Source organism: Geotrypetes seraphini, chromosome 12 (genome assembly GCF_902459505.1).
Source record: "Geotrypetes seraphini chromosome 12, aGeoSer1.1, whole genome shotgun sequence".
In the NCBI taxonomy this organism is placed as follows: Eukaryota; Metazoa; Chordata; class Amphibia; order Gymnophiona; family Dermophiidae; genus Geotrypetes; species Geotrypetes seraphini.
This window is the reverse complement of record NC_047095.1, coordinates 57,542,882-57,564,119: the sequence shown is the minus strand read 5'-3', so window position 1 is coordinate 57,564,119 and position 21,238 is coordinate 57,542,882. Positions and strand designations below refer to the sequence as shown.

Here is a 21,238-nt window from a genome sequence, read left to right as displayed (position 1 = left end):
CAGTACCTCTGCCATCTTTCCCGGTACCAAGGTCAGACTCATAGGTCTATAGTTTCCCAGATCTCACCTCAAATCTTTCTTGAAGATTGGCGTAACATTCGCCACCTTCCAATCTTCCGGAATCTTTCCCAATTTGATCGACAGATTGGCTATTAGTTGAAGCAGTTCAGCTATGGTCCCTTTCAGTTCCTTGATGACCCTTGGATGGATGCCCTCGGGTCCTGGGGATTTATCGCTCTTAAGCCTATCAATCTGCCTACACACCTCCTCTAGACTGACCGTCAATCCTGTCAGCTTTCCGTCTTCATTTCCAGCATATAGCCTGATGGGTTCCGGTATGCTGTGTACATCTTCTTCGGTAAATACAAACGCAAAAAATGTGTTCAGTTTGTCGGCAATTGCTTTGTCCTCTTTTAGCGCTCCCTTTATTCCATGGTCATCCAACGGTCCCATCGCTTCCTTCGCTGGTCGTTTCTCCTTAATATATCGAAAGAACGGCTAGAAGTTCTTCGCCTCCTTAGCTATTTTTTCCTCGTAGTCTCTTTTGGCCCCTTTTACTGCCTTATGGCACCTGCGTTGATGTTGTTTGTGCTTGGGCCACTGCACTAACCATTAGGTTATGCCTTCACTCTCACTGCCGTTCTGTTTGCTGAAATGGAGCTCAATAGCAATGTATCTTTCTCTGTAATGTATTTTTTTTTTCCTGGAGGTGGTTGTTACTGGTTACCTTTTGCCATACTGTCTTGAGATCTTACATACATTTATTTATTTAATTTTTTTTTTGAATTGTTGCTGCTCTTGTTCCATCTTGTTTTGCAGAGTATGAGTATATTTGAATTTTAAATTTAAATAAACACTGACAAACTCCAAAAATAAAATAAAATAAACATCTCAAGTGGTTTGCGTGCTGAAGCTGCACATTGGATATCCCTGAGCTAAACACCAACTTTAACTAAATGGGCCTTTGAGAGTATTTATAGCCGTTTGGTTCTCAAAAAGACCTAGAACAATTGCTTTCACCCACTACTTATGAGGAATTTAGGAAACGTCTGAAAACACACCTGTTCCTAAAGTATCTAGACAACTGATCCTCTCTTCTCTCTCCCCTCTATAGCGATTAACTTGTTCTATTGATCGCTCTCTCCTCAAAAATGGATTTCCTGTCCTATTAACCCTCTTTCTTCCTCCCCTCTTAAAGTCAATCAATTTATACCTTTGCTTAATCTTTGTAAACCGCATAGAACTTCACGGTATTGCGGTATATAAGCTGTTATTATTATTATTATTTATCCAGTGACTAAAATATACTATATTTCCTCAAAGAAGATAGGAGATCTTTTAGAGACTAATGAGCAAGTAACTCTCAGAGAGAGAAAGAGATAATGGTTACTGTGGATGGACAGACTAGATGGGTCATTTGGCCTTTATCTGCCGACATGTTTCTATTTCTAACAAGGAATGACGATCTCAATATTTCAGAAATTCTTGAAACTTCTCCGATAGAGTTCTGAAAGATCACCATTATTGGTCTCATTTGTTTTTGAACAAGATGTGAATTGAATTATGAAGTTATACTTTAGAAGTGCCCAAGTTTTCTTTTGTGGGAAAAAGATTTGGATTTACCCAGATGTGACATGACAGACAAAATACTAGAAGAGTTGGGTTTTTGTTTTTTTTAAATGAAACAGGAAGTTTTGTCTTTGGGTGCAAAATTTTTGCTGGCCTACCCATGTAAATGTCATATAAAATATTTGGGTATAACCTATGTTTATTACCAACTGGAGCATCTGAGGATGTTTATTAATTTTTAAAGTTGTCCGCCTGAATTTCCAAGTTGTTTTTTGATTGCTATTTAAGGATTGTATCAGGGCTTAAACCACGTTAAGACCTTTTCTTATATATTTGTTACTTTTTTTTTCTCCTTTTTCTCCGTCCGCTCTTTTTTGGGGTCTAAGAAAGAACTTTAAATCGTTTCCTATTTGTTTTGTTTATTTTTGCTATAATGGATCATATATTTTGTTTTGTGTTACTTGAACAAGTGTATACTTGTGTGATTATTTTGAAAGGCATAATAAAAATCAAATTTAAAAAATATATATTTATAGCCCACATTATTCTTCAGTTCTAAGAAGGGTACAAATTATTAATACATTTCCAATAAAATAATACACAAAACAAGACACACAAAAAAAAATCCACAAATTATATACAGGCAGTCCCCAAGTTACAGACGCCCGACTTAAGTATGACTTGTATGTAAGAACACAGTTGCGGCTTCATTTTTCACTGAGCAGTATTTCCAGTGGCATAGACTCCGACGCTTATCCTGTGGTAGATTCAGGAATTATGCACGGCCACACTAAGAACAGTGTGTGGTTCTGCACGCTATACCTTAGAGCAGTGGTCTCAAACTCGCAGCCCGGGGGCCACATGTGGCCCGCTAGGTACTATTTTGAGGCCCTCAGTATGTTTATCATAATCACAAAAGTTTCTCGATTATATGTCTCTTTAGCTATAAATTACAATATTATCATTAAGACTTAGCCAAAAGGAAAGATTTATAAACTATAAGGAGTTTTACCTCATGAAAAATTGCCATTTATTTAATAAGACATTAACTATTTTTTCTGAGGCCCTCCAAGTACCTACAAATCCAAAATGTGGTCCTGCAACGGGTTTGAGTTTGAGACCACTGCCTTAGAGGGAACACTTGAACCTTTTCTCAGTTGGGAGCAGAAGTAAGCAGCAAGAATCTTTAGAATCTACAAGTTCCGAATTACATACAAATCAGACTTAAGAACAGCTTTAAAAATGTAACTCGTTCTTAACCCGGGAACTGCCTGTACTGCTTTGAATAACTAATACTTCATATAAACAAATTTAAAAATAAAGGCTGCCAGTATTGTGAAATTTCTAAATAAAAATATATTTTTTTAAATAAAGGCTGCCTTATTTCTATAGAAATGTAGAACTCTTGCTGCGTAGGCCTTACTAGGCTGCTCACGTATGCTGGATGAAAATGGCTTTAAGAACTTACTTGTGCAATTTATTAGTGGTTAACCAATCTTGGCTCACTTAACACTCCAAAGCATTTAAATTTTCCATTGACATGAATTTTTCATTTTCCTTCTATATAATTTCTGCAGGTCGCTGAAAAAGCTTCCCAGGCTCAATAGGGGACAAGTCAGTAGTAAAATTTATGCAGCTTGTATTTCTTGATCTCATTACACACACACACTCCAGGCTAGATTTCTCAGTCTCTGCCAGGCCATTAATTTACAGTCCCATTTGGTCCTCTGTCATTCATTACGTTTAACTTTCTCTGAAGATTTTGCAAAAAAAATCTGGGTCAAAAATAAAGTCAATTTCTAGAAGCATTTGAAGGGATCTGTGATATCTAGCTTTTCAAAAGAAAATAGCTAACGAGAGATTAAACTGTATTCATCAGTTGAAAGAGAGATTGGTTTATCCAGTCCACACAGAAAAGAGCTTAGTTTTCTGTTTTTTTCCCCTCTGGGTCAGCAAACACTGGACAGAAGAGACAAAGCTAGAAAACAAAACAAGCCAAAAATTCTACTTGCAATTTAATTTGTTAAATGCTAAAATAATTTGTGTGTCAGTGTGCAACTGACAGGGGCAAATTCTACAATCTAGGGGGGTCCCAGTACCAGGGGTAAGAGCCTTTTCTGTATTATCACTTGGGTACCCAAGTATTCAAGTTTTATTAAAAGTTTGATGTATCGCAATATCATTAATTCAGAGTGATTTACAATTAAAAACAGGGTCTAAGTTATTAATTACAACACACACATGAACATTACGGACTTATACATTATTTATTTATTTATTCAATTTTTTAGCCCGTCCTCCCAAAGGAGTCCAGAACGGGTTACAAAGTACATCCATAATAATCCAGACAGAGCAAGGATGACATAGTTTACATAAATTACAATATAGACATGACAATAAAACATATGCACTAAGTAGCATCTGATGAGATTGGGTGGCTGTAGGTGCTTTGACTGGGTGGCATTTCAGAATGAATGACTTTAAGGCGCTAGGTTTGTAAAGAGGAAGGTTTTCATGGCCTTCCTGAAGCTCCAGAGTCTATCTAGTAATCTAACATATGGTGGGGGGGGGGGGGATGGTATGCCAAAGTCTGGGTATGAAATGGAGTAGGAGCGTTTGCGGGCTGTTTCAGTTTTGAGGGAGCGGCCAGTCGTTCTTCTCCTTGGGATCTCAGAAGTCGCTTTGGGAACTAGATTTGTAGTTTCATTTTCATATAGTGCGGAATCGTTTTCATGGAAGGTTTTGAAAGCGAGGACCAGGGCCTTGAAAGTGTATAAGGGAAGTGGGGAGAACTACAATAAACTAAACCTTAAGTTTATATACCACATCCTCTCCATAATTATGGAGCTCGGCACCGTTTACAGCAGGGGTGTCCAATGTCGGTCCTCGAGGGCCGCAATCCAGTGGGGTTTTCAGGATTTCCCCAATGAATATGCATTGAAAGCAGTGCATGCACATAGATCTCATGCATATTCATTGGGGAAATCCTGAAAACCCGACTGGATTGCGGCCCTCGAGGACCGACATTGGACACCCCTGGTTTACAAGAACTTAATATAGGAAGGAACAGCATAATGGGGTTGGAGGTTGAGTATAGGGGAAGAGAGCATTACATTTTTGAGACTAGCCTAGTTTTCAGATGCTTTCAGAATAGTTGGAAGGAGCCCAGATTCCGTAGTGGGGCAGTAAGATTATTCCAAAGCCCTGTGATTCTGAAGAAGACAGATTTCCCCAATTTTCCCGCGTAGAGGATACCTTTTAGCGAGGGGAAGGATAGTTTAAGTTTTTGGGTGGGCCTGGTGGTGTCAGGACTCGAGGAGTTCCAAGATAGTGGAATTAGGGGAGGGAGGATGCTTTGTAGGATCTTGAAAGCTAGGCAGGCGCATTTAAAATGAACCCTGGAAATTAATGGAAGCCAGTGAAGTTTGGACAGAAATGGGGAAACATGATTGAATTTGCTTTTTGCGAAGATCAACTTGGCCGCGGTGTTCTGAATTAGCTGAAGTTTTTGAAGACTTTTTTGTAGTTAGGCTTAGTCTAGTGGCGTAGCTACCCACTGAAGCACATTTACTAAGAGTGGAGAAAAAGCCTCAACTGCATTCAAAAATGCTATCAGACGGCAGCCCACTAGGTTATAAGCCAGTCAACTTCTGTCTCACAGGCAAAAACTCCACAAAGTACAAAATGTTACTTTCAAACTGGGTTTTGTACTGGACCATATACCACTGATACAATGGAGAGGGGATATGAAATCTAATCTCTTTCAGAGTAAGCAATGGTTCATTTTCTTTTTGGACACTATTTGGCCTAAAGGTCTAAATCAGAGCATTGAATGGTGTGCATTTTATTAGTTTTGTTTGAGTGGAAACGAGCTGAACTGGAAATGACGTCAAGAGGACCGGGGTTGTAAATCTGGGTGTCATAGTGGAGCTTTTAGTGCACGGAGCTGGAGGGAGTGAGAACATTGGAAATTTCCCTGTTGTGAGATTCTAGCTCAGGGGTGTCAAATTCCCTCCTTGGGGGCCGCAATCCAGTGAGGTTTTCAGGATTACCCCAATGAATATGCATGAGATCTATTTGCATGCACTGCTTTCATTGTATGCTAATAGATCTCACGTATATTGAATAGGGAAATCCTGAAAACCCGACTGGATTGAGGCCCTCAAGGAGGGACTTTGACATCCCTTTTCTAGAATCTCACAACAGGGAAATTTTCAATGTTCTCACTCCCTCCAGCTATGCTGAGACGGATCCGTCAGAGCTAAATTGTCATAGAGGTCTGTCAGAGCCAGAAACGACAAGTGGCACGGACCTCAGATTTTTAAGGACGTGTGGTTTTAGATCCGCGAGGTCCGTGTTTTACCCCTTCCCGTGAAGGGCTCAGGAGTAATCTAAGGAGATACTTTTTTTTACAGAAAGGTTGGTAGATGTGTGGATCAGTCTCCTGGTAGAGGTGGTGGAGACAGAGACTGTGTCTGAATTCAAGAGGGCCTGGGATAGGCATATGGGATCTCTTAGAGAGAGGAAGAGATAATGGTTACTGCGGATGGGCAGACTGGCTGGGCCATTTGGCCTTTACCTGACATCATGTTTCTATGTTTCTAACTATATTAGTCAGCGCCAATTTTTTTAGGCGGAGTATCTCAAATCAGGCCCTTAGGTTTTAAATGGCACAAAATAGAGCAGAAGGGCAGGGGTGCTCAGAGCCCATATGAAGCAGTACAGACACAGTAAAGGTCAAGATCACCATAGCAGAACATTTTCTGAAAGTGTGCTTTTATGATTCAACACAATCGATGTTACTGCACTCTTATTCTATAAATTCAATGACTTTCTCTTTTAACTCGTTCCTCTTTAGAAACCAGTCGATCCTCAGATGCACCACTCCACATTCAAACTTATTTCATTACGTTAAGCTTGATGGGCATTATCTTCACCGGATCAACTTTATATTTTAATTTATCATTTTTTAATTATAAACTTTCTATATTTTAATGCTTGATAAATAGTTAAATATATAACTTAAGTTATTAAGACTTAGATTTATTGTTGTGGTCTCTGTTAGGGACTTTCTTTCGCCAACAAGTTTCGCTACAAAAAGCTTTTTCAAGGCTGGGTCCCTAATAGTCACACGCCATCAGTCTCGACCATTCTATTCAGTAGATGATTCAACAGGCATTTTTTGATCCTCGTCAGCAATGGAAAAATCTTACAAATCCACAACTATAAGCTGCCGGCCCTGTATTCTCACATGAGAGTGAAAGACCTTAAACCCTAAATGCACCACTGAGCGCCACAGATCCATATCAATGGTTTTTCACATCAAAAGACAAGGTAGTGGAGGGGAAGGGAGGACCCAGTGAGCCACAGCTCTTCACGGACCATTAAAATGGGCATCAACAATATGGTCACAGGCTGCAGCTCTAAATGCTTTTAACACAACTTGAAACAACTCTTCGTGTATAATATGAAGGCTCGTGCTAGGGCTTCTGGTGGCTTCCATGAGGAACTTAAAAGCCTAAAAGTTCAGATGTTCAAGGCTAATGAGCACTACAACTGTGACAACATTTTCAGCTACGCATTTAGCAATTTTGGAAATACTGGGACTTAAAAATAAAGAGCAAGAGACACTGCCATAGATACCAAGCTAACTTGAGCCCCAAGTTTCCAAATATCTTTATTCTTTGATACCTAAACGATTTACAATGGAATGAGTTTTAAAAAATGTTAAAAAGAAAACATATCTAAAATTAGAAATAAAAGTAAGAAAATCAAAAAGACTGACATACGGGGAACAAGATGGGTGGAGAGGCATGGTAAGAATTTTCACTTTACACTTTGTGCCATTACAGAGCAGAGTCCTGCCCCCTAGGGGTCCTAGCAGGGGGTACACAGAAACAGATGGCTAGGCAAACACTCAGTCTGCTCCTGGATCTCTGTGCAGCTGTCAAACAAGACCACATTAGGCTCTTTTAGTTCAGTATTAATATATGTCCTTGTCTGCTTCCCCCTCCCCCCCCCCCCCCACTTCCTTGAGAAAAATCTACATAGGAGTCATAGTAACATAGTAGATGACGGCAAATAAAAACCCAAATAGTCCATCCAGTCAAGAAAGCTTTTTTCTCATTTGTGAAACAATTACAGCAACTTAGCTGGACAAATAAGATTAACTTTCCTCCAGCTCCTACTCTGCCGTTCTGTTGCTTTCTTCAGAGTCGGAGGCACGGTGTTCCACAAAGACATATTTTGGAAGACTTCCATTCTGACTCTGGTTCTTCAGAAAGCATTTCTCACCTTTGGGAATCGGAACCACAGTAACAAATGACTACAGCCTGAGAAGTGAGAGATAGTAAGCTATCGTTGAGCAGGTTGCTTTGCAGTACCATAAGCCTGAAGTCTGGACTCCTCGGGGATGGTTTGGATAACTAAGTACCAAAGAATTTCTAAAGAGCCTCCTCTGAACTGTGCTCCTGACACAGAGAATATTGATTTATTTGGGGGTGCATTTACAAAGAGAAACTGTAGAGGGAATACTTTGATCCTGAATCCTTAATTAATATCTCTCATCCATAGAAAAAACAGAGGACAGAGAAAAAAAAATCATGAGTAGGCAAAATCTAAAGTCTGTCTACAGTATCAAGCAAAATATTATGACCACAGTGTAAAGGATTAATGTTCATACTTCGTTTCTTGAGTGTGTACCTTTTCTTCAAGGCACTATACAGCAGTATTTCTCAATCTATGGTATGCGTACCGCCTGTTGGGTGTACATGGGCTAACCGCTGATTCCTCCCTGCCACCCCCTGCCGCCGCCACCCACCAGCTCTATTTAATTATCCCCTGCCGCAAATCCAGGAAGGGCCGTGCGTGTGCAGTGATTGCACACCACCAGCCCACAAGCATTCCCCCCGATGTCAATTCTGACATTGAAGAGAAGGTTCCGAGCCAGCCAATCGTGAGGTAGAGATGCATGAGGACTAGAAGGATGAGAGGGAGAAATGTTGGATATGGTGGTGGTGGGAATGCTGGGCAGAGTAATGGAGGGAGAGATGTGGCATAGTGTTGGAGAGGGGTGATAGAAGGAGAAACTGGCATGGGGCTGGTGGGCAGTGGTGAAAAATGATCTGGGGGATGAGAAAAGAAGAAAAGTTGGACTCATGGAGGGACAGAGAGAGATGTTGGTTGGGGAATGGAATGAGGTCTGGAGGAGAGGAAGCATGAAAGGGGAAGGAAGAGAGAGAGAGAGAGAAAGAAATATTGGATGCACAGGTAGAAGGAAGTGCAACCGGAGATTCATCAAATCACCAGACAATGAAGGAAGGAAAAATGACTATTTTCAATTTAGTGATCAAAATGTGTCAAGTTTTGAGAATTTATATCTACTGTCTATATTTCGCACTATATTTGTCTATTATTCTATAGATGTTACTGAGGTGACATTGCATATTTTAAAGTCATCTGCCTTGACCTCTTTGAAAAAAACCCGAATATAAATGATAGTGTGCTTTGTATTTTTATAATTTTGTGGCTACCATTATGTATTAATAAGATTATATTGTGTGAATATGAAAAATGGATAGAAGAAATTGCATCACAATTAGTACTATTGTTAGGGGGGTGGAGTCAGGGGCGGGGGTATTCTGTTGGTATTTGTTAGGCTTAGGGGGTACTTGGCTTGCAACGGTTGAGAAACATTGCTATACAGTACTTAAATGGTGAATAGAACAAACAAGAGGCAGAGTATCGAGTCAACTTTGATTAATTATTCAGGACTAGATGTACTAAACGCTCTAATCGGGTACCCAATGTTGAAAACGGCTCACCATGTGGTTTTCCGTGCGGTTGTACGAAAATCCAACACTGGCATGCAAACAACCTCATTACTATTACAATGAGGTCATTAATATAAAATGAGCCATCCGATCGATAGCTTAACATTTGCAGTGCCATAAGCGGACTGCAAATATCGACCGAAAAAACAACAGATCTAGTAACTGTGTTACCAATATGTCTGCCTGTTTTTTCATTTTATTTTCTATGGGCACAGGTGTTGTGTGTATGTAACACACATCTGGCCCATTAAAAAAAATTAAAATAAGCCAGCTCCCCACATAATGATGGCCTCCCCCATCCCCCCCGATGACCTCCGTAACAAAAATAGAGGCAGGAGGGTTGCCCACTTCCTCCTGCTGCCCCCCAAACTCCCCTGCACTGAGCCATACCACACCGCACCCCTCCCTGCCCCGACCCCCTCTCCCGTACTTCAATAAAAATCAGCACGCGGCATGGCTACAACCTCCTGCTTCCGTGACTCTCCTGCCAAACTGAGTCCTCCCAACCAGGACCCCCTGAACTGACACCTCCCCTTCCCTGCTTTACGAAAAATCAGTAGGAGGGATACCCACTCCCTCCTGCTACCGGATGCCCCTCGCCCGAAGCACCTCTGTATCTGTACATGAAGATGACAGCAGGATGGATGTCCAGTCCCTCCTGCTCACAGACCCGCCAACTCCAAAATGGTGGGCCTTCCCCTTTACAGTGCATCCTGGGAGGAGCCTAAGGCCTAAAGCCCCAATTGACTCAGATGCCCAAAGTCTCTTCCCTTTGGAGAAGCTGTAGGTGTCTGAGACAATCAGAGCCTAAGGCCCCCTTCCCATGCATCACGTGATACACCAGGAAGGGGGAGGGACTGGGCAACCCCCCTGCTGTCAACCTCTGAGACAGGTATGGGGGAGGTTGTGGGATGTGGGGGGAGGGCCGGGGGAGCATCTGGTGGCAGGAGGGAATGGACATCTCTCCTGCCGATTTTTGATGGAGTGGAGGAGGTTCAGAGTGGCAGGAGGGAATTGGCATCTGTCTTGCCGATTTTGGCAGGTGCAGGGAGGTTTTGCATTGGCAGGAATCCCTCCTGCCTCCATTCCAGTTCATTATGGGGGAGGGCTATCATCAGCCAGGGGGAAGGGGGGGCGGTACGGCATTTTTATTTATTTTTTTTTTAAAATAGGGCAGACACTGTGCATGTGTAACACATCCACATCATCTGTGACACATCCACATCATCTGTCGGTAACGCAGCTAAACCTGTTAGTTCTTTTGAGTAGGTAGAAGCGATCACTATTTTTTTGTGCCATGTTAGAGCATCGATCGGTCGGCTAGTTTGCATGGCATTTCAATATTAAAGGCTTTATTTGCATGGCTGGATCGGAGAATGAGCAATCACAGGGAAAACACGCAGTGACGTCTTCTGCATCGGGTCAGCAAATATGATCAATCGTTAAACCAGTCAAACCGGTTTAGCAATGATCGTTAGATAATTGGAGACTTTAGTGCATCTAGCCCAACAACAAGAGAACCAAATTGAAACCAGAATAGAGGTGCCATAGGCCTACCATAGAATTCCAAATCTTTGGCCTTATTAGAAAGATCATGTGGAAAGGCAGAAAGATTACGGAGGAAAATTAGATCACAAGAATATTATGAAGCTTGGCATTCACACTTCATAACTTGCAAAAAAAGCCAGTTATGAAGATAAAAATAATTATAGTCATATTATTCATGAAGCAGGCAATTCATTAAAATTGTTGATTTCAATTTTTTTTCCCCAAAAATGATTAAGGTAGATCAAGTAACCTTAAATTCTGATTCAGTACAACCATTTGATGTTAGGACTTTGTTTTTTCAGTCTAAAGCGAAATAAATAAGGGGTACATTTATTCATGTATCAAACTATGTACAGCACGATTCTTTGGAAAAAAACAGTTCATTGACAATATTCCGGGAGACAGACTGTGGGATAAATTTACTTTAATCAAGTTCAAGTTTATTTAAATTTGATAAATTGCTTATTACATACTAAGCGAGTAACAGTAAAATATAAGATAGAACTAGAGTACATTATACAGCTTTAAAAGGGGATAAAAACAGACTGACAAAACAGACAAATTCGGATACATAAGGGAGGAAGTTACAAAATTATTATTCTTCAAATGGGGAGAAAGGAAAAGCCAAATGTCAGAAAATCTTGATAAAAAGTCCTTTAAGAATCTTTCAAAGAAATCCTGTTGTCTGGATATTTGCCCTTCTTCTGGATAAGATTTGAGACAAGTCTATTTTATGGTTTACCATTTTTGTAAATTGTGTATTGCCATCTTTTGCAAAATCATAATGAATTGCAATCTCTCAGGAGAAACGTATTATTCTTTCCATATTGTTATTTAGATACTATGGAGTAAAGGTTTGGAATAGCTTGCCTACTCATATTAGACTGTCTCTATCTTATTATCTCTTTCATAAACTTTTGAAAACCTATTTGATATATGGGTTTCTAAGGCCATGTGATGAGCAACTATCTGAGATATGTTATATTATTTTTATTGCTACATCCACACTGAATCTTCTGAAGATAATGTGAAACATGACTACTTTAGCAGCTAAGATTTAATGTTAAGAAATGCAAGGTCATGCATTTGGGCTCCAAAATCTGAAGGGACTGTACAGTTTAAGGGTGACAAATTTTTGTGCAGGTTAGAGGAACGGGACTTGGGAGTTATATGTAATGATCTAAATGTGGCCAAATAGGTTGAAAAGGTGATGGCAAAAACTAGAAGGATGCTAGGATGCATAGGGAGAGGTATGGCTGGCCAGTAGGAAAAAAAAAAAAAAAAAAAAGAGAGATCGATGCCTCTGTATCAGACTTTGGTGAGACCTCATTTTGAATATTGTGTATACAGTAGAACCTTGGTTTACGAGCATAATTCGTTCCAGAAGCATACTCGTAAACCAAATTGCTCGTATATCAAAGCAAGTTTCCCCATAGGAAGTAAGGGAAACGGCTTTGATTGGTTCCATCTCCTCCCCCCCCCCCGAGGCTACCGGCGCTGCTCCATTCTCCCCCCCCCTTGAGGAATCCGACGCTGTTCCAAACCCCCCCCCGGCGATCCGGCATCCCCCCAGTGATCCGCCATCCCCCCCCCGCCGCGATCCTACTCCCCCCCCCAGCAGTCAATGACACCCTTTACCCGACTTGGCACCAGTGCCGGTGCCCGAAGATCCTCCCTCTTCTGGTCTGGTCTGGTCTAGCTTTGAGCAATTGCGCATGCTCAAAGCCTTCTGGTCTCGCTCTCTCCGAGATTGAGAGTGAGACCAGAAGGCTTTCAGCATGTGCAAATGCTCAAAGCCAGTCTAGCCCAGCCCAGACCAGAAGAAGGAGGATCTCCGACGCACCGCCCAGCCCAGGCCGCACCAGAAGAGGGAGGATCTTCGGGCACCGGCACTGGTGCCAAGTCGGGTAAAGGGTGTCATTGACTGCTCGGGGGGGGGGGGAGTAGGATCGCGGTGGAGGGGGGGCAACGCGAGCGGGGGGGGGGGATGCCGGATCGTGGGGGGGGGGGGAGCGCTCGTACAGCGAGACAAGCTCGGTTTACGAGGCACCAAGTTTGCGAATGTTTTGCTCGTCTTGCAAAACACTCGCAAACCGAAGTACCACTGTACTTCACTTTTAGTTTTGCTGTGAACTTTGCCGATGTTTCCAGACACCAAACTCCATTCACGCTTATCAGATTTTTGTGTGCAATACCAACACAGTGTCTCCCGATGAAGGCATCTTTGTTACCAAAACTTGGATCCTTGTTGGGACTTTACTCATAATAACGGTTACATTTTGGTTCAATAAGACTTCTCTCTTGCCTTGTGAAAGCCAAACAAACCAAAGCAAAGGAAAAGGCAAGTACTCTGCTTGTTTTGCTCTGTACAATTCTGGAGGCCGCACCTTCAAAAAGGTATAATCAGGATGGAGTCTGTCCAGAGGAGGGCTACTAAAATGGTATGTGGTCTTCATCATAAGGCATATGGGGAAAGACTTAAAGATCTCAATCTGTATACTTTGGAGGAAAGGCGGGAGAGGGGAGATATGATAAGAGACATTTAAATATCTACGTAGCATAAATGTGCTTCAGGCAAATCTCTTTCATTTGAAAGGAAGCTCCGGAGCGAGAGGGCGTAGGATAAAGTTAAAAGGCGATAGGCTCAGGAGTAATCTAAGGAAATACTTTTATACAGAAAGGGCGGTAGATGCATGGAATAGTCTCCCAGCATAGGTGATGGAGACAAACACTATGTCTAAATTCAAGAAAGCATGGGACAGGCACGTGAAATCCCTTAGGGAGAGGAGAAAATAGTGGATGTTGCAGATGGGCAGACTGGGTGGGCCATTTGGCCTTTATCTGCCATCATGTTTCTATGTTTCTAGCATAGCATACCAAAACTACCTATAAAGACCTAGGACTCGGGAATCTATAGAAACCCTCAGTCTTTTAGGGATTTGTCCTGGACTGTTCCAGCGGAACACAAAGGAAAGGAAATTTAACAAGTAAAAATAAATTTCACCTTCCTTATCTTGCTAGACCAGTCCAGACCCATGAGATGTTACTACAGTTTTTGTCCCAGAGGGGGGAAGAAGTCAACACCTTCCAGAACATCCCTACCAAAGGCACTGTCTTCCTAGTCCAAACATCAAGCTTATAATATTTGACAAAGAACAGAGGGAGGACAATGTTGCAGCCTTACAAATATCTTATGGGGCAGCAGCCTCTGCTTCAGCCCAGGACACAGCCTGTGACCTAGTAAAGTGTGCCCTAAGACAGGTCCAGGACGAATATCAGGAAGTTCTGTTTCACGCAGCGAGTGGTGGACACCTGGAATGCTCTCCCAGAGGAAGTAATTGCAGAATCCACCGTTCTAGGATTTAAGGGTAAACTAGATGCACATCTCCTTAAGAGTGGCATAGAGTGATACGGGTAAGGGTAAATTAGATGCACATCTCTCTTGAGAAGCATACAGTGATATGGGGGTACACCTGGCGGGGCCTACGTGTGTGCGGATCGCCAGACTTGATGGACCCAGGGTCTGATCCAGAGATGGCAATTCTTAGGTTCTTATGTTCTAAGATCCTGCAGGAACCTTTATTTTTTTCTGCTGAATAATATAGGCTGGTTCAATCGTCAGCCTAATCCAAAATGCTGTCAAAAGCCTGGAGGATATGTGTTCCTTATGAAGGCACAAGAAAAGATCTGACATCCAAAAAGGATTAGTGACCTCCAAGTAGCAGATAAGCACTCTGTTAACACCCAGCTTATGGAGTGTCTGTGAAGGTTTTGACACTGAAGACCTCTGAACCAGATGGTTTCTTACTCTTCCTTTCAAAGAAAAGGAGAATCTACTTTAGCCAGAAAAAAGGGAAACATAAGCAGTGAAACATCAGAAGAAAAGGACAAATAAGGGTCCCTCCAAGAGAGTCTGAGGTCCCAAATCCTTCTAAAGGAAGGAAAACAAAAACCTGATGCACTAATCCAGGGATCTCAAAGTCCCTCCTTGAGGGCCACAATCCAGTCGGGTTTTCAGGATTTCCCTAATGAATTTGCATTGAAAGCAGTGCATGCACATATACCTCATGCATATTTATTGCGGAAATCCTGAAAACCCGACTGGATTGCGGCCCTCAAGGAGGGGCTTTGAGACCCTTGCACCAATCCATCTGCACCATCTGCTGGAGGCAGAACACTAGAATATTTCTGTCTGCACCACTTGTTATACTAATCGTGTCATGGGAATCTTCCATTCTCTGGCTCCATCTACTGATAGGGGGACATAACCCATAAGTCTGGATGATCTAGCACAGTGGTCTCAAAATGGCGGCCCGGGGGCCACATGCGGCCCGTCGGGCTCTATTTTGAGGCCCTCAGTATGTTTATCATAATCACAAAAGTAAACTAAAACAGTTTCTTGATCATATGTCTCTTTAGCTATAAATGACAATATTATTATTAAGACTTAGCCAAAAGGAAAGATTTATAAACTATGAAGAGTTTTACCTTATGCAAAATTGTTATTTCTCTAATAAAACATTAACTATTTTTTCTGAGGCCCTCCAAGTACCTACAAATCCAAAATGCTTTGAGTTTGAGACCACTGATCTAGCAGGATAAGGAAAAACAGTTAAACTAAAAAGACATAGGTCTTAGAATAGTAGTAGTAAACATTTTCACATTCAAAATATTGTTTAAAAATTTTAATGCATTGCAAAATCTAATTTATTTTGTTTTGCAGACCACTGTCAAATGCTAACAGACAGAACTGGCATTGCATACCCTATAAGTAAATTCATAACAGGGAGCACATAAAAATAACATATATACAGTGCATGCACACATTTACACATGACGCAGGGCATGTGCAAATTTATGCCAGAGCATTTATGCATTATTGGGGATTATTGAAGAAGCCTACTTTATAAATGCTCAATTTATTTTTTGAAGTACACATACACATTGCAATGTCATCTAAACTGCACCTCTAGAAAGATTAATGCATATAAATACCTGCACAATTTTCCGTGTGCAGTACATTGCAATGAATAACACGGAAAGGGTCAGCGAATGCGGTCGATTCTGCGACATTGCAATTTTGTCTTCTAGCCACTGTATGCTTCAACATGTGGATTACCCTGCATTACAATATCACAAGAGGTCTGATTCATTCACAAGCATTTTAGACCCCTGGCTGTGCGCCGAAACACAGCTTGTGTTGGGTCAATGGGATCAACAAAGGCATCCCCCGAGGCCCTTTGTGCTTTTTTTCTGGCTATAACACATTGCAATACATGTGGAAAATACTTTATAGAATTACTTTTATCTGCACTTTCATTTCTGAAAGGTACATCAGAACAAACAGCAAATCTTGAGAAGAAAATGTTCTCGTATATGAGGCTATAGCGTGAGGTTGCTCCTGCGCTCTAACATCAGGACACAGGCTTTCAGGAAAAGGGGTGGCGAATGTGCAAATAGTCAAAGAAACCCAAAATGCCTGAGATAAGCCCAGGGTCTGGGAAGGACTGAGGGGAAAATGAGAAATCAAGTGGACTGTACCACATGCGGAATGAAATTGGGCAGACTGGATGGACCTTAAGGTTCTGATCTGTCATTGTGATACAAAATAGAAGAAATAGCTTTATATTTTCATCCCTTTGGACGAATACGAAACACTGTATTTACAACCTTTGTACAGTTCTCTATGGACATGAAAGTTTATCCTCTATGTGTATTGGGAAGCCTGTTAAGGAAACTTACATGATAGTGTAACATAGTAGATGACGGCAGATAAAGACCCGAATGGTCCATCCAGTCTGCCCAACCTGATTCCATTAAAATTTTTAAATTTTTTCTTCTTAGCTATTTCTGGGCAAGAATCCAAAGCTTTACCCGGTGCTGTGCTTGGGTTCCAATTGCCGAAATCTCTGTTAAGACTTACTCCAGCCCATCTACACCCTCCCAGCCATTGAAGCCCTCCCCAGCCCATCCTCCACCAAACGGCCATACACAGACACAGACCGTGCAAGTCTGCCCAGTAAACTGTACAAGTTAAGCCTCTATGAACTTTAAATTTAAACATTCAACAATCCTAATCACAAAATTAGGTCCTACCTGTTCCGAGCTCCTACTTTTTCTCTTTATTTTAAAAATTATATCCCACTTAAAGATCTAAGTAGGTTCCAAAATGAATATATACAATCATAACATCTAACGTAATCTAAACTTCGGTTTATATACCGGGTCATCTCTCGTTGGAGCTCAACTCGGTTTACAAATAGTCAGAAGACCAGAATATGCAGTACTTGAAAGATGGAGAATCGAATAGAGTTTTTAAAAAAAAGAAACTTATCATAAAAAAGATCTTACATTGTTATCAGTTAGTGGATTCTGCAGGTAAATTTTTTTAAATACTGTGAAAATATAGGAAAACATTACAATAAAAAGAAAAAAAAAAAAAGAAGACTGAAATTGTAATCATACATCATTATAGTCACTTCGTGAGATCAAGAAAGCATGCACAAACAAGTTCTCAAAAGCCCCTTTAATCGCTGCACTCCAACACTTAACTTCAATGGTTCAGGCAGTTTATTCCACTTTACAGGACCTGCAACCAAAACAGCAGCAGCTCGTGCCTCAGCATATCTAATATCTCTGTCACCCTATCAAGCGCTAATTGCAAGCCTGTCTCTGATCTCAAAGATTGACGCGGCTGATACAGCAATAAAATGTAAGCACCAAGGGAGTTTCACATACACCGATGATCAACATTAAAACTTTATACTGAAAGAATAAATGCATTAGTGATTTCATTGATTTATTGGGGGGGGATGGGGGGTTAAAAATGATTGTTCACGAATATCTGTAAGTTGAATGTGCTTTCCTTGATTTGTTATGCATTGATATTCCTGTGTATTGCACTGTTAATATTTGAAAACCAATAAAGAATAATTTTTTAAACCCCCCACCAAAATAACTTTATACCGTAGGCGAAACTCAACTGTCAATCAGTGACGTTGTTTGAAGAACAGTCTAAAACACATTCAAATTTTGAACATCTACTAATCATCATCCTTACAGCAGCATTCTGGATAACTTGTAAAACCCTAATTCTACAAGCTAATATTCCAAAAGAAAGGGCATCACAGTAATCGATTGTACCACGATCCTAAAATCATAAAGGCAGCACTGGTTTCAGATGATTTTACCACAGCCATAACTCGGTCTTGCTTAGTTAATTTTGAATTAACCCCCCCCCCCCAAATTCTCATATTCTTATGAATAGGCATCTCAATATCATCTTTCTGACCATAATGGCTCCTCAGACCTCCCACCAACGTTAGCTCCGTCGTGGTCAAGCTAACTTATGTCGACTCATCCATTCACTCACTTGATACAAACATCTTGATAACATGTCCACCAACTCCACTCTCCAGTCAGACTTAGGAAAGGATGCACATCGTCCGTATAAAAGCAGTAACTCACTTCCATCCCTCTAAACACCTGCCCCAAAGATGACAAAAAGGGTGACCTGTAAAATGCACGCATGACAATTGCATGCATGACAAATACACACACTGAATGGAAGGTGACCTGTCAAATGCGCCCCAATTGCACAATCTACAGTAGCTAATTAGTTAGTAAAGAGAGTCATGCAGTTATGTGGATACTTTTTTGAGGGGGGGAAACCCTCCCCACTACACTTAAAAGATTCACTTGGTGTTAGGGTTACATGATGATTATGGGAACTCTTTACATAAGTGGATATCTGGAAGGCCCTGATTTGCTCAGACTTCTCAGGCCCCCGTTCCTTGGGAGGGGCCTGAGGTGCCTGAGCCAATCAGGGGCCTTAGGCCCCTCCCCGTGCATCACATGATGCACCAGGGAGGGACCTAAGGCCCAATGGCATTGTCGAGGGCAGATTCAGAGTAGCATAATGTATGTATAGTGTATTTATGGGGAATAAATCTCTTGTTTCAAACGTTTCCTCTTTGGTGTGCGCATTTAAAGGGGCGCAATTGTCGTGCGCGCATTTGTCGGTTTACCGCCAAAAAGATATCAAACAGCAGGGCCAAGAGAGCAGAAACCTGCAGGATATCCTTCAACCCTGAAAAAAAACCCTTCACTTTTCACCTGCATTGTACAATCACTAAAGTAGGAAGAAAAACAGTCATACACAACCACTAATCCCCGATGCAGACATCTCATCCAACAAAATAGTAACATCTACAGAATCAAAAGTGAACGACATCTAATAACATCATACAAAAATTGTATATATCCCCACAGCTGTTCTACACATTCAAATTGCTGATAAAGCTACCTCTATGAAACATTGCATTGCATGCAAAAATGTTGCCATTGAGTGATGGCTGCCTCCAGAGCAGTGGTTCCCAAACCTGTCCTGGGGGACCCCCAGCCAGTTAGGTTTTCAAGATATCCCTAATGAATATGCATGAGAGAGATTTGCATATCTGTCACTTCCATTATATGCAAATCTCTCTCATGCATATTCATTAGGGATATCTTGAAAACCTAACTGGCTGGGGGTCCCCAGGACAGGTTTGGGAACCACTGCTCCAGAGCTTAAAATTAAACCCATGTCTCTTCATATGGCAGTGAGCAGAACACCGAGGCCTCTTTCTAACTAACATCCTTTATGGACTTCTCAAACACAATTGCCTCCAACTAAGCTCTCAGATATCTGCGCTGATTAATCGCTGAATTCTTAAATCAGCCTTAGCAGGTGTTTAGATATCTTTCATTGAGCTCTGTGCGTGCTCCTTATTTTTTAAATTTAAACAATTTTTGCTTTCAAAAAGTTAAAGTGCTTAGTGCAATAAATATTTAAATACAAGAACGTGAAAAGAACCAGCGCTTATCTTAGTTTTTTGCCGGTTCTTCTAAAGCTAATTCTCATAGCTTCATTCTTGGCCCAACGGGACTTGTTTTGCCAAATTATTGGCTTCTTCAAAGGTCTACGTTTATGCTACAAGAAATAACGCTATCATTCTGCCCTCGCGACACCTACGCAGCCTGTACTTTCTCTTCTAACAACCGCGCGTTTCTCATCACACCACTTACTGCATGCCGCTTCCGATTCATCTGATCCGTCGGGGCATTCCTCCTCTCCATCACATTTCCATCGCGTGGGGATGCAATGTCCATTGTTGCAGGTGAAGTCCGTCTCAGCACAAGTATTCTTTGCTGAAAAGAAAGAGGAGTCAACTCAGTTCCACTGAACTATCCCTAGTGGAATTAGGACACAATCGCAATTCTTTTGAAACCCTATGACTTTTGGTGGCAGCTGGTGTGTAAGTACAGTAAGATCATACCACCAGACATCAGGGAGACTTACGACGACCCATAGACATATGGGTCACTCCTTTAGATACAGAAAAATCATCTAGCCATAATAAATCCCAATATTCCTCCCGCCTTTCTTGTCCAGACGGGGGCTTGCACCAGATGGTTTGCACCTAATCAAGAAGTACATTTTAAAACATTTGTAGTGAATTTAGTGCGCTTAATAAGTGCTAGGCTGACAGTACTGGAAACTAAGGTCCACAGAAAAGGCTACGACAATGTATAGACTCTTCCTACTGCCTCAGCCAACTCCACACAATATGAACCATATCCATGGGTAATGGGGTTATTCCGCCTGTGTAATCTTTGTCTTCTCTTCTGGAACCATGAATAATAGCATTTTTTTTGCTACTTCAGCTTGTCTGCGGTGTTCTTTGCTCACACGTTTAAAGATAATAGACTGTTTTCAGTCCAATTCTTTATATGTGAGGTTGCAAACCATTGGACCCCTGAGGCAGGCGTGTTCGCCGAAACACGGACCGTGTAGGGTCCAGTTGGATTTTTATCACTGTATCTTTTATCAATGTACTTTTTTCATGGAATTTTCATGTTTTTATATGTCAGTGTATAATAAATTGTCTCCAGAACATCTGTATCCACAGTTTTTTGTTTTCATCGGTGGATTATTTTCACTGTGGATCATTGGGTCTCCCCATTTTTCTTTGTTGGGCAGACTAGATGAGCCATTTGGCCTTTATCTGCCATCATGTTACAATGTTTCTATAACCATAAAGCTCTATGACCTCATAATGCAGGTGTAAAGAGCCTTAGCCTATAGGAAGAGGAGATGCAAATGTTAAGAGCCTTAGCCAATAAGGAGAGAGATAATGGTTACTGCAGATGGGCATTTTTTTGCTACTTCAGCTTGTCTGTGGTTTTCTTTCCTCACATGTTTAAAGACAATAGAGTGTTTTCATGTCCAAATCTTTATATGTGACGTT

The 21,238-nt window shown here is 41.3% G+C and overlaps 1 protein-coding gene across 5 annotated transcripts in view; it reads right to left on the bottom strand.

Moving 5' to 3' along the window:
- LRP8 (LDL receptor related protein 8) overlaps positions 1-21,238 on the bottom strand; it is a 390,473-nt gene that overhangs the window by 198,253 nt on the left and 170,982 nt on the right. For 4 of the 5 annotated variants that reach the window (XM_033917173.1, XM_033917172.1, XM_033917169.1 and 1 more), the window contains exon 3: positions 20,016-20,138. The exons of the other annotated variant lie outside the window; for it this stretch is intronic. In XM_033917173.1, the coding sequence (XP_033773064.1) occupies positions 20,016-20,138 (123 nt within the window). The remainder of the gene's footprint in view (positions 1-20,015; positions 20,139-21,238) is intronic. 5 annotated transcript variants of the gene reach the window in all.